This window comes from Physeter macrocephalus, chromosome 2 (assembly GCF_002837175.3).
Source record: "Physeter macrocephalus isolate SW-GA chromosome 2, ASM283717v5, whole genome shotgun sequence".
Taxonomy (NCBI): domain Eukaryota; kingdom Metazoa; phylum Chordata; class Mammalia; order Artiodactyla; family Physeteridae; genus Physeter; species Physeter macrocephalus.
In genome coordinates this window covers 30,181,760-30,195,559 of record NC_041215.1, presented here as the reverse complement: position 1 = coordinate 30,195,559, position 13,800 = coordinate 30,181,760, and the positions used below count along the sequence as shown (strand labels likewise).

At 48.9% G+C, this 13,800-nt stretch overlaps 1 protein-coding gene across 11 annotated transcripts in view; it reads left to right on the top strand.

The window, feature by feature from the left end:
• Positions 1 to 13,800, top strand: part of CLASP1 (cytoplasmic linker associated protein 1) — a 273,539-nt gene that overhangs the window by 153,445 nt on the left and 106,294 nt on the right. For all 11 annotated transcript variants that reach the window (XM_055087270.1, XM_028501167.2, XM_055087294.1 and 8 more), the window contains 7 exons: positions 408 to 543; positions 1,594 to 1,664; positions 3,222 to 3,281; positions 4,977 to 5,054; positions 6,545 to 6,712; positions 7,309 to 7,358; positions 7,952 to 8,122. In XM_055087270.1, coding sequence (XP_054943245.1) covers positions 408 to 543; positions 1,594 to 1,664; positions 3,222 to 3,281; positions 4,977 to 5,054; positions 6,545 to 6,712; positions 7,309 to 7,358; positions 7,952 to 8,122 — 734 coding nt within the window. The remainder of the gene's footprint in view (positions 1 to 407; positions 544 to 1,593; positions 1,665 to 3,221; positions 3,282 to 4,976; positions 5,055 to 6,544; positions 6,713 to 7,308; positions 7,359 to 7,951; positions 8,123 to 13,800) is intronic.

The following is a 13,800-nucleotide window of genomic DNA, read 5'->3' as shown; positions in this document are numbered from 1 at the left end:
AGAGGCCCCGCAGTGAGAGCCCCGCAAACAGCAAAAAAAAAAAAAAAGAAAAAAAAAAAGAAAAAAAAAATTAAAAAAAAAAAAACAGCAAAAGAAAAAAAGGGGGTGAAAGAGCTTTTTCATATTTGTGTTTTATTAGTATATGACTAACTCGTTTTTTGCTATTTTAAGAGTAATTAGTTGGAAGTGATTTATTTATTTTAAAAAAAAGAGCAACCTCTTGGGCTAGCGGCTATTTGCGAAGTCCTCTATATGCACATTGGAAGTATTTGTAGAGTATGTTACTTAGACCTTTGTCCTTTATCCTTAGATAACTTTACATGAAGGCTCTAAAATGTTAAGCGGGTTATATGCTACACTGTTGGCAAGAACTGTGACTTCAGTTCGGTGTTCATTCCTGGTTGTAGGCATCTGTCATCAGTGCTGGGGAGCAAGTTTGACCATGGAGCTGAAGCAATCATGCCAACGATTTTTAATTTGATTCCAAACAGTGCCAAAATTATGGCCACCTCCGGTGTTGTAGCTGTTAGGTTAATCATTCGGGTGAGTATGTTTGGGGGCCGTACATAGAGTAAGCAAGTGGTCAATATTGCTGGTTGATAAGCAGTTATCAGAGACGTTTTTCCTTTGAGTGATTATGTACGTGGAATGATACCGTACGTACAACATTGGCCTTTTTACCCCACGTAACTATCACACACGAGCCTTTTGCTTTCCCTGGTGCGAGCTGTGGGTGTGATGTATAGTTACTGAGGTGTTGCTCGACCACCGTCATTGGTTTCAAACGTCTGAACACCGGTGCCTGCTTCTGAGTTTATACTCTGTTCTTTAGGTGTCCAGGCTTCACTTCTGTTCTTCCCTCCTTAGTCCCCAGCCGTTCCATTTTAGGTTATTTGTGCTTGTGGTTTTGTTATTCGCCTGACATTTTATTTAAATAATTGTACATAAGCCCAGAAACAAAATGTTATCTTCAGTTAAGTTTTCAAAACACTCATTTACTTAAATCCAAGTAATTAGCCAAGTAATTTACGTGCAGATTTTCAGTAGAACCTAATAGTTCACGAAGGCTTATTAGTAAGTACTTCGCATCACCTTCTCCCCACCGTCAAGTCCCTTTTCCCCAGAGGCAGCCCTTGAAACTGGGTCTTGATGTTAACTGAAATCTATCCAGAATATTCGTGATTACCGTGGGCTGCTTACTTCATATTATTTGTAGTTCTTACTGTTTGCACTGCCTACTTCAGGTATTAAACCAAAAGCCGTTATCAGACATTTCTGTTGAAATAGTATTAAACTACATTGGCCTGCTGACTGCTTTTTACTCATTCAGATCTCTACTGCTCAGGTGATTTAGACTTCATGCCAGTGATTTGTTTTGATTTTAGACTGACTGACTTGTCATCACGTTGCCTGTTTTGGCTCTATAAATTCTGTCATGCCCTTTGGCAATATCCAGTGAAAGTCTTTCTCCTCTTTAAACTCAGTGAAATTCTAATCTGAATATGCAGGTGCTTTAGGTAGCTTAGTAAGGAAGTGGTTGTCTTAGCTTTGCATTTTCAGGTGTTCGCCTCTGTTTTTTGTTCTTTTCCGCAGCACACACACATCCCTAGGCTAATACCCATCATAACAAGCAACTGTACCTCCAAGTCTGTCGCCGTTAGAAGGTAAATTTTTAAAGAATTTTTCTCATTCGTTTTGAATTGTTTAAAAACGGAAACGAATTTCAAATTTACCTCCATGCAAAAAAGTTTATGTTTGAAATGGTTAATATGATGTACGATTGCTGTGATAGATGCCTTTGGACTGAAGGCTCATGATCTCAGTTGTCTGGAAGGCTAATTTGGAAGGCCTGTTACTTCTGTCTGTGTGTGTAGTGTGAGAGCGGGTGTCTGTGTGTGGGGGTCCTGTGGGAGGGGCAGGGGGGAGGGGGAGTGCGCCCCCTGCGCATTTTCTTCCTGAGATGGTCTCTCTGCCTCTGTCACTGGTCTGCCCCATTCCCCGAGTGAAGGCCATGGCTGCCCGCCTGCAGGAAACGCTGTGAAGATGAGCGGCCGTTATTTACATTAACACAGATGGCGGGAGGTGTGTGTTGTTTGCAGCTTCTGATGTGGCTCCTGGCTCTCTGAACCCTGGCCAGCGGCTTGTGCTGCTGTCACAGGGACTGCACGTGGCTACTCAGATTGATCACCACAGGCTAGAACTGTTAAATGCTAGGGACCGAAGTGTTACCCCCTGAGCTGCTTATGTTGAGGGGAGGCAGAGCCTGAAGGTACAGCCTGGGTGGCCCGCGGGGGCTTTGTCTTGGGTCCTGCTGAGCTGCCCCAGCCCACGTGTGGGATCAGGGCTCTGTGCTTCCAGCTGGGATCTGTGGGTCTGGACTGGCGACTCAGAGGCTTTCGAGTCCTAAAATCGGTGGACCCTCTTCCCAGGAAAGTGTAGATACACAGAAGTTTTGTGTAGGTTTTCGGAGGATTCATGGACTTAAGCCTTCAGTAGACCAGGTCAGGAGCTTTGTGGGGTAAATGAACGGCCGGCGTGGACAGCAAGCAGCCTCTCGGCCCCGTTCCTGCGGTCTGTGTCTTGATCCAGCCCAGGAGAGGGCCCTTCACTCCAAGGCGTCGAGCCCAGCCTCCCCTGGCCGCCCGCTGTTCCTCTCCTTTCCTGGGCGGTCGCGTTGGACCCACCAGGGTTTCACGGGCGGGGGGATCCTTCCAAGCATGAGGCGGCCCGCATCGCCGTCGTGTTCCCAGCCACATGGAAGGCAAGGGAGAAAAGAGGGGAATGAGCCAGCTATGTAAAGCCGGGGAGAAAGACGCGTTCTCCTTCCACCGAAAAGGCTGACTGTTCCAGCAGCGTGGCTCGGTGGAGTGTCGCTGACACTTAAAAAAAAACATAGAAATTTATCAATTATAAAAAGTAGTGTTGGGGGCCTCCCTGGTGGCGCAGCGGTTGCGCGTCCGCCTGCCGATGCAGGGGAGCCGGGTTCGCGCCCCGGTCCGGGAGGATCCCGCGTGCCGCGGAGCGGCTGGGCCCGTGAGCCGTGGCCGCTGTGCCTGTGCTCTGCAGCGGGTGAGGCCACAGCAGAGGGAGGCCCGCGTACCGCAAAAAAAAAAAAAAAAAAAAAAAAAAAAAAGTAGTGTTGGGTCACTTAAGAAGAAAGCTTTTATTTTCATTAACATACAGATGACGAAGTTACATATTTTTCTCTTCACAATTTTCAGGCGCTGTTTTGAATTTTTAGATTTACTTTTACAAGAATGGCAGACACATTCACTGGAACGGTGAGCATCTGATTTGCTGGTTTTCCCTCTGAGTTGAATCTGGAGATTTAATACCTCAGCGAGTGGTCCGACCCACTTTTTATAAGAAGTGAAGGAATCCAAGTGTTTATTTGCCTGATTGCTGGTGTTATTTCTCCTGATGCTGATGTGAGGTACCCACCACTGGCAGAGGCTCTTAGGGAGCTCCACGGACTGTCACGTTAGCCTTGAGGTGTGACCCGGGGTGCCCGGGACCCTGCACGGCCAGGACTCACTCCGCAGTGGCTCTGATCTGCTGCCTGGCATCCTGTCAGTCCCAACAAGTTAAAAAAGGTTTAAAGCTGCTCTTAGTAGGCGAGGGGTAACTTTGAAAATCCTTAAAGGAATTTCACTCATTTGCAAGTTTTCTTTTTGATCCCTCTATATCAGAAAGTCAGCAGTTTTCTCTTTATTCAGGCTGGTGTGTGTGGTAAGTTTCACATCCTCATGATGCAGAATTCTTACAGAAGCTTGTCTCTATTTTGAGGTTCATTCTTTGCCATTTTTAGTTCCTGTCAATTTTAGGCGCCTGTTATTCTTTCTGAGTTAAATTTGGAGCTGATAGATGATGATGCTGTACCACCCGGGTTTTCATGGTGTGTTGTGTAGTTTGTGAAGAACTTGACAACATACTAAACAGGTTACGAGTAGTGGGAGTTTAACGCATGAGTACGCCTGGAGTCCAGTTCAGTCCTGCAGTGCTCAGAGACGAAAACGAAAAAGCCAGGCCTCCCAGAGGTGAAAGCGCATCTGAAAATACTTTGGATCGAGAAGATGGTCACACATTTAAAAAATATTTTCTTGTTCTTTAATCTCTTGGGTATTAGATCCTCTTTATTCGGTGATAGTTTTGGAATTTAGAGTGGGAAGGTGGAATGAGGGATTGAACACCAGGGCCAGGTGAGCAGGGCAGGAAAACGTGATTGACTCAGATGTGGCCTCATCTGTTTATTCACTTCCGCTCAGCCTTGCCGCTTGGCAGGTTCTCACCAAATGCCGGCTGGATGAGTGAAGGACTGAGGACTGAGGTGGGGTGCTGGTAAGACTGGCGCCTCGCCTTTGTCCTGTGAAACTCTTTGCTCCATTCATTGCCCTTTTCTTAAAACTGTTCAGTGTTCAACGAGACAGTTTAACGACTTCTTCTCAGCTAGGGTAGAACGTAACTAAGAGAACACCTGTGTATAAAACAGAGACATAATTTCATAACATTGTTCATGTTATGTAGTGGAACTTGAAGAAACATTCTTTAATTACAGAAACCTGATGCAGAGAGTCTCTGGAGTATTTAGGATTATTACTAGCCCGTTATAATTTCCATGGAAACTTGTTCTGACCATGGAGAAGGAAGGGTTTTGTTGTTTGAGTCCATAAAAGATTGAACTAAGTAAGCATGGCCCAAAATACGTCAGCCGTTACTTTAAAAAAAAAAGAAAAAAAAGTCCCAGGAGAGTAGTGTTATCAGGTGCTTAGGTGGGGAAGGTGTGGGAATAGGTACTGGGACAGGATCAGGAATGAGTTAGCAGATCTGCGGAGTGTGCTGATTTTCTAGGCTGTGTGTTTGTTGACTCTCTGGGCACATTCCACGTTGCCGTTTGGGAGTTATTTCCCAACACCTGTTTGTATCCGCATAAGACCATATATTAATGATTGTTCCCGCTTTGTCTTCTAAATATCCAGACACATATCAGTATTAGCGGAAACAATAAAGAAGGGAATACACGATGCTGATTCGGAAGCACGGATAGAAGCCAGAAAGTAAGTGTTGGCTGAACACCACTTTCCCGATTCACTACTTTTGTATTTCAGGTGCACTGTCCAGATCGCCTTACGAAAGCTCATTAAGTCACATGGACATGTTTTGTTAATCATGACCTTTAAATATGACCCAAAAGGCCATTTCAAAATATCTCTCTAGTTTTCTGTTTCGAGGGTTGTTGAGTCGAGTGTCCAGGCCTGAAAGACTGGTACTATTTGAACATAGAGTGGACTGAGGTAGACACAGAAAGCTCATTTTTAAACTTATGAGAAATTGCTGCATGAGCCGGCAAAGCACTTGTCTGCGTGCCCCGTGTTTTCTCTCACTCACTAAGCTCTGTGGGTCCCAGTGGCTGTTGACTTGCCGTGAAGAACCGCTCACGGGGATCCTTTCCCTGGGATCACAGCTCTGCAGGCCTCAGGGGGGTGGCGTGCCGGGGCAGTGAGCCCCTCCAGGCGGGCGGGGGCGGGGGGCGCTGATCGCAGGCCAAGCTCGCTGTCCCCCCTCGCGTTTGGGGCCGTCTGGCCGTCGGAACTGGTTATGCTGCGGTCGTGAGGCTGGGTCTCCACGTCCAGCGCCATCCTGCGGGTGAAGCTGCCATCGTGACCGTAAGTAGCAGAAGCTTGACGCCAAGATGTCCTCCCTCTCGGGCAGCTCAGAGAGAAAAAAAGCTCCCCGTTTTGCCCTGTGGCTGTGTTTCTACGCTTCTGTAGTTGACCGGCTCTTCTAACTGACCCGGGTGGAAGCCAGTCCTTACATCCTGGGACACCGCGGACTTGCTTAGCTGCACGAGCACACCCTGACCTCGTACTGACTGCTCTGACTGCCTCTCAGTTAAGCCGTAGTTCCCTGGTTTTGGAGTGTGTGGAGGACTCACTCTTGACCCTCAAGTGCTCACTGCAATCTCGTGCTGGGACGTTCCTACCAAAAGAAGGGACATGACGAGCGGTGGCTAAAAAGTAAAAACTACTAGGAGCGGATTTGTTAACGGTCTGCGTTCACTGTTCTTCACCCTCATCTTATGTTTGGTGCCTCCACCCCAGTTTTTTCTTGTCCTTTGATCGTGACACAGTGCAGGTTTCAAGTAGCTGTGAGCCTCGTCCTGGTTTTCTTTTGTTCTCGTTACCTAAAGCCGTTTTGAGTACTTGGAACCAGGGAGCGTCACATTGCATTTATAAAAGCGTCCATGACCGAGTCCCCCTCACGTTCTGGGTGTGGTTCTCGTTGGTTCGGCTCCATCTTCCCTGAGTCTCCCCGTCTGGCAAGTCAGCCTCTTTAATTTCCATTTTATCCGTGTCATTAATGCGACTGAGGGTCACACAGCTGGGCCGGGAGCTGAGAGGTGGGGGTCCACCAGACCTCCGCGGTTCTCGCTCTTCCTGCGGCCGCGGCTGTCGCCGGTCGCGGGAGCTGGCGGCGGGGGGCGGGGGGTCCCTCCCTGACGGCGTCCCGGGTGCACCCCCGTGACAGGAGGCTGTGTGTTTTCCAGGTGTTACTGGGGTTTCCACAGTCACTTCAGCAGGGAAGCGGAGCACCTGTACCACACCCTGGAGCCCTCCTACCAGAGGGCTCTGCAAAGCCACCTGAAGAGCTCGGACAGCGTGGTGTCGCTGCCCCAGTCGGACCGCTCGTCCTCCAGCTCGCAGGAGAGCCTCAAGTAAGGGCCCGGCTCTGAAAAACCGGCTGCGCGAGCATGCAGGCTCTCCCTGTGCTTTTGTCCGTCTGCGCGCCGTTACCATTCCCCCTTAATTCAGGTGGAGGCTGGTGCTGGGGAAGATGCTGTGGGGATGGTGAGAAACGAGTGGCCTGGTCCCGGGTCCCTGGTCCCTGGTCCCTGCGGCAGGTAGTTTGTACTTAAATTTACATGGCAGTCCTGGAACACGGTTTTGGAGTAACACAAGAGAGTTGTTCAGGGTGTCTTCTGAGACAATAGAAGCGTAAACTTGGAGACAGCTCTGGAAAGGGAGGGCTTTCAAACCGTGGGACTGAACGTGCTACCGTCTTCTCTCGGTACCTCTGATCCCTGTTGCTGTTTAAGACTTCCCTCTGTGTGTTTGAAAGGTAGTCCAAAATATAATGCTAAAGCTTTTCCAAAATCGGGGGTTTATAAGATTGTGGTCCAAGGTACCTGTAGAATTCTGGGAAGCCTGAAGCAGTTCTTTATTATCATATTCTCCCGCTGTAGATGGTACTTGTATCAATGCAGATACAGTGCACCTTTGATAATAGACAGACGTGTCCCTTTATTTCCAGTCGGCCGCTCTCCGCCAAGAGAAGCCCTACTGGCAGTGCCACCTCCAGAGGTAAGGCGGGCGCCGCGGAGGAGGCCCTGAGCCTCGGGCGGGCTGAGCAGCGGCCGGAAGGGTCTGCGGGGGGCCCGCCGTGCCCTGTGTTCCCACCGGGCCGGCAGACCCGTCCTCGCCCACAGAGCTGCCGCGGGGGCTGCCGCGGTGCTCTGCGCACTTGCCGGGAGAGCGGGGCCCACGCGGGATGCTCCGAGCAGCAGGCAGCTGGCGGCTGTGGGAGGACAGGAGGGGACGTTCCCAAGAGGGGGAGCGTCCAGCTCGGGGTGCGCCTTCCTGCCACCCTGGCCAGACACGATCGCGTTTTCATTACCCCGCTGCTCACGCGAACCGGAAACGTGGTCCATTTCTGTGGGGTTTATGGTCTCTGATGACGGGGGCGTGCGGAGCTGCGGCCACTTGTCACTTCCTGCAGCGTCGGCTGAGCCGTGTCCAGCAAGCAGGGGACACTGTCGGCCGGCGCTGTGTGCTCCAGCCTCTGTCAGAGCTTGACGCCTGTTCTCAGGAGAAGCAGGGCACGCTTCAGTGATGCACGTCTGACATTCTCGCGTGGCCCTTGCCGTCGTTGCTGAGGTTCCCTCCTCCCCCTGCAGCTTCCACAGTCAGCAGCAAATCCGTGTCCACCACGGGGTCCCTGCAGCGCTCTCGAAGCGACATAGACGTGAACGCAGCCGCCAGCGCCAAATCCAAGGTCCCCTCGGCTCCCGGTGCAGCGCCCTTCAGCTCCGCGGCAGCCTTGCCTCCGGGCTCGTACGCCTCCTTAGGTAACCAGCCCCGCGACCCTGCCCCCGAGTCTGCCGTTCGAGATGACCCTTAACCTCTGCTCTAATCCGTCCGTGTAGCAAATTACCAGGAACCGGAGTTGAGGTGGTTGCAGGGCTGACCTTGCAGAGGAAGCGCGTCTGGGCGCTGACCTGCGCGCTGACCTCCGCGCCGGCCGCTGGTTTGCAGCCACCCTTTGGTGGGTGTCCCCGCTTCTGGGGTGTCACCCTGGTCGGGGATGCATCCCTCAGCGCCGCGTGTCCCTTCCCGGCTGCCCAGCCTCCTCCTGTGTGGCCAGGGCTGGGTTTCCTCCCCTCCTGACCTGGGTGGAGAGCCTGAAGCGGGGGCGGGGGGGCGCTCCGGCGGAGCGGGAGGAACTCGGCAACCAGCATGGCCTGTTGTACAGAATGGTGTCGTCCTTCCCTGTGTCACCTTGGGAGGAGCGGGTACCTACTCCAGTGAAAGCCCGAAAGAGTAAGCAGATTATTTTCAAAAGAATATCTGACAGAATGCTAGGTCAGTTTTTCAGCAGACGCTGCACATCTACTGGGGGTGAGGCTGATAGTGTATTTGAGTTTGTTTTTGTGAAAGCAGAGTTGTTCAAAGCCGAAGTCTGGAGACCTTGCTGGATCCATTTTATTTTGGATCTTAAGGAAACGAATACAATTCAAACTTCATGAAGCATCGAGACATTACTTGTGTGGTTTGCAGACTAATTCCAAAGTCAGTCCTACAGCTAATATTCTGAAAGCACGGAAGCAGAGCGAGAGAACACCGAGAGGAGGTTACCAGGCCCGACCTTGAGTCACTCAGTGACCTTGACCATGCCGTGTTTCCTCTACCCATAAATGAGCTGTAATAATAACCACCTAATTCAGACACGGGGTAGGAACAAATGACATTATGTAAAAGTCCTTTGTCAACCGTTATCCTATACGGTGAAGGAAACTGCGGTTGTGATAGGAACATTATTAGTTTAAAAGGTAAGGTGTATGTTGTGGGACATGGTTAAGTCGGTCTTATTTTCTCTGCAGAAATGCCTCATTGAGATTGGGAAGGTGCCCACTACGGGCTCTCCTTTTCTCTTGTTTATTTAACTCTTACAAGATCACGCAGGCGTGTTTAGGACCCCGTGTTGGTGTGTGCTTACCAGGAGAGAAGTCAGGTGGGAAGGCTTTCTGTTCATTTTAGTTCCGTTTGATCCACCTGGAGAATCTGTAGTTAGTGTTTGTTTCATTGCTTGAGAACCTGAGTAAAGTGACAGCAGCCCTTGTTTCTCGGTGCATCGTTGAGCTATTTTAATATGGACCCTGTGGACTCCGCTTGGTGCTAGTCAGAGCACTCGGGTCTGCTGGTCTGACGACACAGAGCTGACCTTTCAGAAGCGCTGATGATAAATTTTCAGCCCAGTGTTACCTCTTCGAATGACAAGACTGGCGTATTCCCCATTCTCCCAGCATTTCCTGAGAGCTCGACCTCTGCTTTCCTGATGTCCAAGTCAGCAAGAACCAAAATAATCAGCCCCCCCAAACATAACATAACCCTTCGGAGGAGCAGTTACGGGTACGACCGAGGTTGGCACGTTACGTCTGTGAGGAGTGTAGCGTTAAAGCTCACGGTCCTTTTCCAGATTTCTAGAGTCCAGACGCGTGAGGGGAGACACGGAGCCCCTAGGCCCTGACTCAGGGACCGAGCTGGACGGCCTTGCTGCTCGCCGTGTGGCTGGGACAGGCCTTGCTGCAGCCAGCTTCTCGGAGCTGCTCACTGACTGCCTCTGTCCTTTGGGTGTCCTTTAGTTCCCCGCCCCCCCCACCCCTTATTCTGCTGGTGCTTTGTTCCAAAAAACAGGGGACTCTTCAGAGGATGAGGTTGGGCCACATCAGAAACACAGTCAGTCTGTCAGCTGAGGCGCGACCCTGGGCTGCCCTTTCGTGTTTTGTCTTCTGCAGGCAGAAGCACACTGTCCTAAGCTGATTTCGGTAGAAGGTGCACTTACTTGCTTCCGACTCTGCTTTGCTGTTGAACTTGTTTCCCTTTTAATTTTATTTTAAACTGTACTTTTGCTTCTTTAGTAGCCAGTAATAACATTCTGCTTTTTAATTTTTTTGATGCGACTAACTGTTCCCTGTTGTCCCTTCCCTTGTTTTTTAATTTGCTTAAAGATGGCACTGCCACCAAAGCGGAGGGTAAGCAGTTTGTCTCTGTGGCCGAGCTGTGTCCTCTGTCCCCACGAGTGTTGCCTGGCGCCCTCGCCCTCCCCGGGGTCCCTGCATGACACGTTGCACGTGCATCCCCCCACCTCTTCTTCACCCTGTTTCCACTGGGTTTTGCCTTCCCCCAACCTGAGCTCTCCTCTCCTTTCTGTGTGGTCGTTGTGCTTGTGGCTTTTGGGCCCTGAGTATGCCGTACGGCGTATGGCATACGGCGTATGGCGTCGCTCTGAGCCCACACGGGGCGGGGGGCGGGTCACGTGACCGCGTGGGTCCCAGCTTCTGTCGCCCCTGAAGCACCACCTCGGCTTCCGTCTCCTCCTCCTCACTTTGCACTTCTGTGGGCCTCTCAGGGTTTGCCTTTCCTCTTTTAAACATAAATTTAAGTGTCAATCGTCAATTCAGGTCCAAGGCTGGTGAAGGTTTTCCAGGAGGTAATTTCTAGACATGAAAAGAATTGTTTCCTCTCCCCTAAAACTGCTGAATTGTGTGCTACCATTTCTGTGTGTCTCACTGACGCACACCCCATTCGTTCATAGACCTTGGTTCATCCACTCAGCAGCCTTGTCCTCTGTGACACACAGGGATATAGCTGGTGGAAGAAATACACGAACCCACGTCCCCTTTGTTTTCTTTTTGTCTCGTTCTCAAGAGGCTCTTTCTGATGTTTCATTCTTTTGAATCTTAGATGGAGCTGTTCTCATTGGTACAGGTCTTTGATTAGAACATGCTAGACAAGATCGACCTTGCAAAGTCTCTAGATAGTAAGCACGGTGTTTCAAATAATTGAAATTTACAGTTAACCTCGTCAGCTTAAGGGAATGGCTTAGACCCACGAACCCTCAGGGTGATTTAACGATTAGGCACTGCTAGGTAACTTTCCTGTATTGTTTAGCCACTCTAAAAGGCCAGCCGGCAGAGTAGACTGACTGGGTTTTCTCTTGAGATGTACACTACTTCCTGAGGGACTCGCAAAGGAAAAATCGGAACGGAACTTTTAAAAAGAGACGAGCATAGTCTCAAGATCAGTGTTCTTTTCTGTGTTAAAAAAAAAAAAAAAAGATCAGTGTTCTTCAAACTCATCTCATCGTAAAAATCACCTGGGTGCTTGCTGCAGGGGCAGAGTCCTAGGCCCTGCCCCCTGAAAATGCTGATTAGGTTTGGAAGGAGCAGGGGACTCTGAACTTTCTCCAAGCCCCGCTGGCAGTTCTTGGGGTTGGATAAGTTTTTGAAATGAAAAGTTTCCAAAATGAAAAATGGACAAAAGGCCTACGTCACGACGAGGGCGTCATTTGTGACAGGAGACTGAGGCTGGGTGCGATTTTCTTCATTTTTTTCGTTGCTATGAGTCATTTTATATTTCTCCTTCCCCAAGAAACCATCCTAAGTATTTCCTCAGCCTAGTTGGATGGGGAGTGGAGGGCGGAATACAATAATGTATTTCGTCTCATCAGATGAAAAGTGAAGAAGTGATGTGGGAAGTTACACATTTTTTGCAGAACGCCCAGCTTGATTTCGTATACCTATATAACAGAATCAAAATCAGCCTGTTATTCCATGCAGCAGTAGGGATTTTGAACTTTTTTTTTTTTTTCTCCTTTCTATGAGTTTCCTTTTACCTGTCCAGAGCAAGATCAGAAGTTTGCTTACTTAGTTACTGTGCAAGGGGCTGAAGCTGAGAAGTCTCTTTCCGGTTCTCCTTCTTGTAGGAAGGTGGAGGTTGATCTGTGGGCCCTTAATTGTGTAGAGTTCAGAATCAGCCAGAAGAGAACCTTAGCGGGGCAGCCACGTGCACCTTGGCCTCAGTCCCGGGGCCGTCCAGGCCATCACAGAACTGACCGCTCAGAGCCTCCAGCCTTGTGTGATGACGAGACAGAATACAGAGGCCCCGGGAGGCCTGTGAACTGGAGCCCCTCTAGGCCGTCCTTTCTATTTGTTTCAGCTCTGAAACTTAGCAGGGCTGCTTAGAAAAGCTACACATGCAGCGAGTATCACTTAGCATCTTGTCATGAGTTTCCTGTCTGCATTTTAGGGATCATTATGGGCCTTTTGAAGATTTGTGAATAAAGTCTGTTGAATATTTTACTCTCTAGCTCCTGAGGCAAGCGCTAGGCACTTGCATCACGAGGCAAAGATATGACTTTGAATCAGTGGTTAGATGCTCTAAATTCAAAATTCAGGCAATGCATTTGAAACCTGGCAGCTCCCTCGTTATCGTAATTGAGAAAAATAAATAGTCTTTGGGAGTTACCTATCTCCCACACCAAGTAGCCACTCTAATGTTTATGACTAATCAGAAAAATATTTTTTGTGAAGAACTCAAAGCTCAACTTTTGGACGAAAGTTTATTTCCAGGTTATCTTTCAGTGTGTTATTATGTTCAGTGATTTTGGGGGATTTGGAAAAGGAAGCACTGATAGTGTCTGTTATGCTGCTCGTGACAGAGTTTATTATGATTACCCTGGACCCTTGAACAACATGGGTTTGAAGCGTGTGGGCCCACTATAGGCGGATTGTTTTCAGTAAACTTACAGAACTGCACAGTCTGTGCAGGGCAGCTTTGGGACTCGAGCATCCCCGGCCGGCCCTGGAACCAGTCTCTGTGGGTACCAGGGGTGCCGCAGATAACTCCAGTCGTGTGGAAACGAATGACTTGCGTCTTCTCATCTCATGCTTTTTTTTTTTTTCTTTTTTCTTTTAAATTTAGCTGCTGGGTTTAGGAAATGTATTACTCGTGTTTTTTTCCCCAAAATAAATAATTTTAAATGAAGAGTTAAAATACTTCAGTGACCTGTTGGTACCAACAACTTAGTGATAGGTTCAGAGCATAGGTAATCATAGGTTACTAAGTGTAGTCAGAGGCCATGCTTAACTACTGGTGATTTTAATTAAGGTTGCACAATAAAAACTATGTAGGCTTGTCTGCTCTTCTGGAAAAGGAACTTAGATTTAGTTCTCTTTTACTGGGAAGTAAAACGTTTGGTATTGCTGTATGTCTGTCGAAGAACTCTGAATTTTAAGAAGTTGGCCTTTTTACACAATGAAAAAATACGTATGTATATAAAAATAAAAGTTTTAAACTTCTTTTACTTTTATCTTTAAAAAATATGAGTAAAGTTATGGAGCGGCGGGCGATACTTGTAGGTAGCAAAATTTACAGGTGATCAACTTTCCAAAGTTTGTTTCTTTCAAAAATGCCACATGCGACTAGAGAGGTTGGGCTTTTTGTGCCCCAGACAGTGGGTGTACAAGCAGGTTCCTGGACCCAAACGTCCCAACTGGAGAGTGAGATTTACCTGGAGACCTTTTCATTCTCACGCCTCAAAATGGAGACAAAGACCCGAGTGGGGAGAGGCTGTCGGATGATGTATAACTGTCTTAGGCTAAACTGGACTCGGGAAAACCGTGCTTCCAGGTTAAACCAGTTCACAGGTTTAGTTTCCTGTCCTGAGGGCTTTTCTAGAAGAATG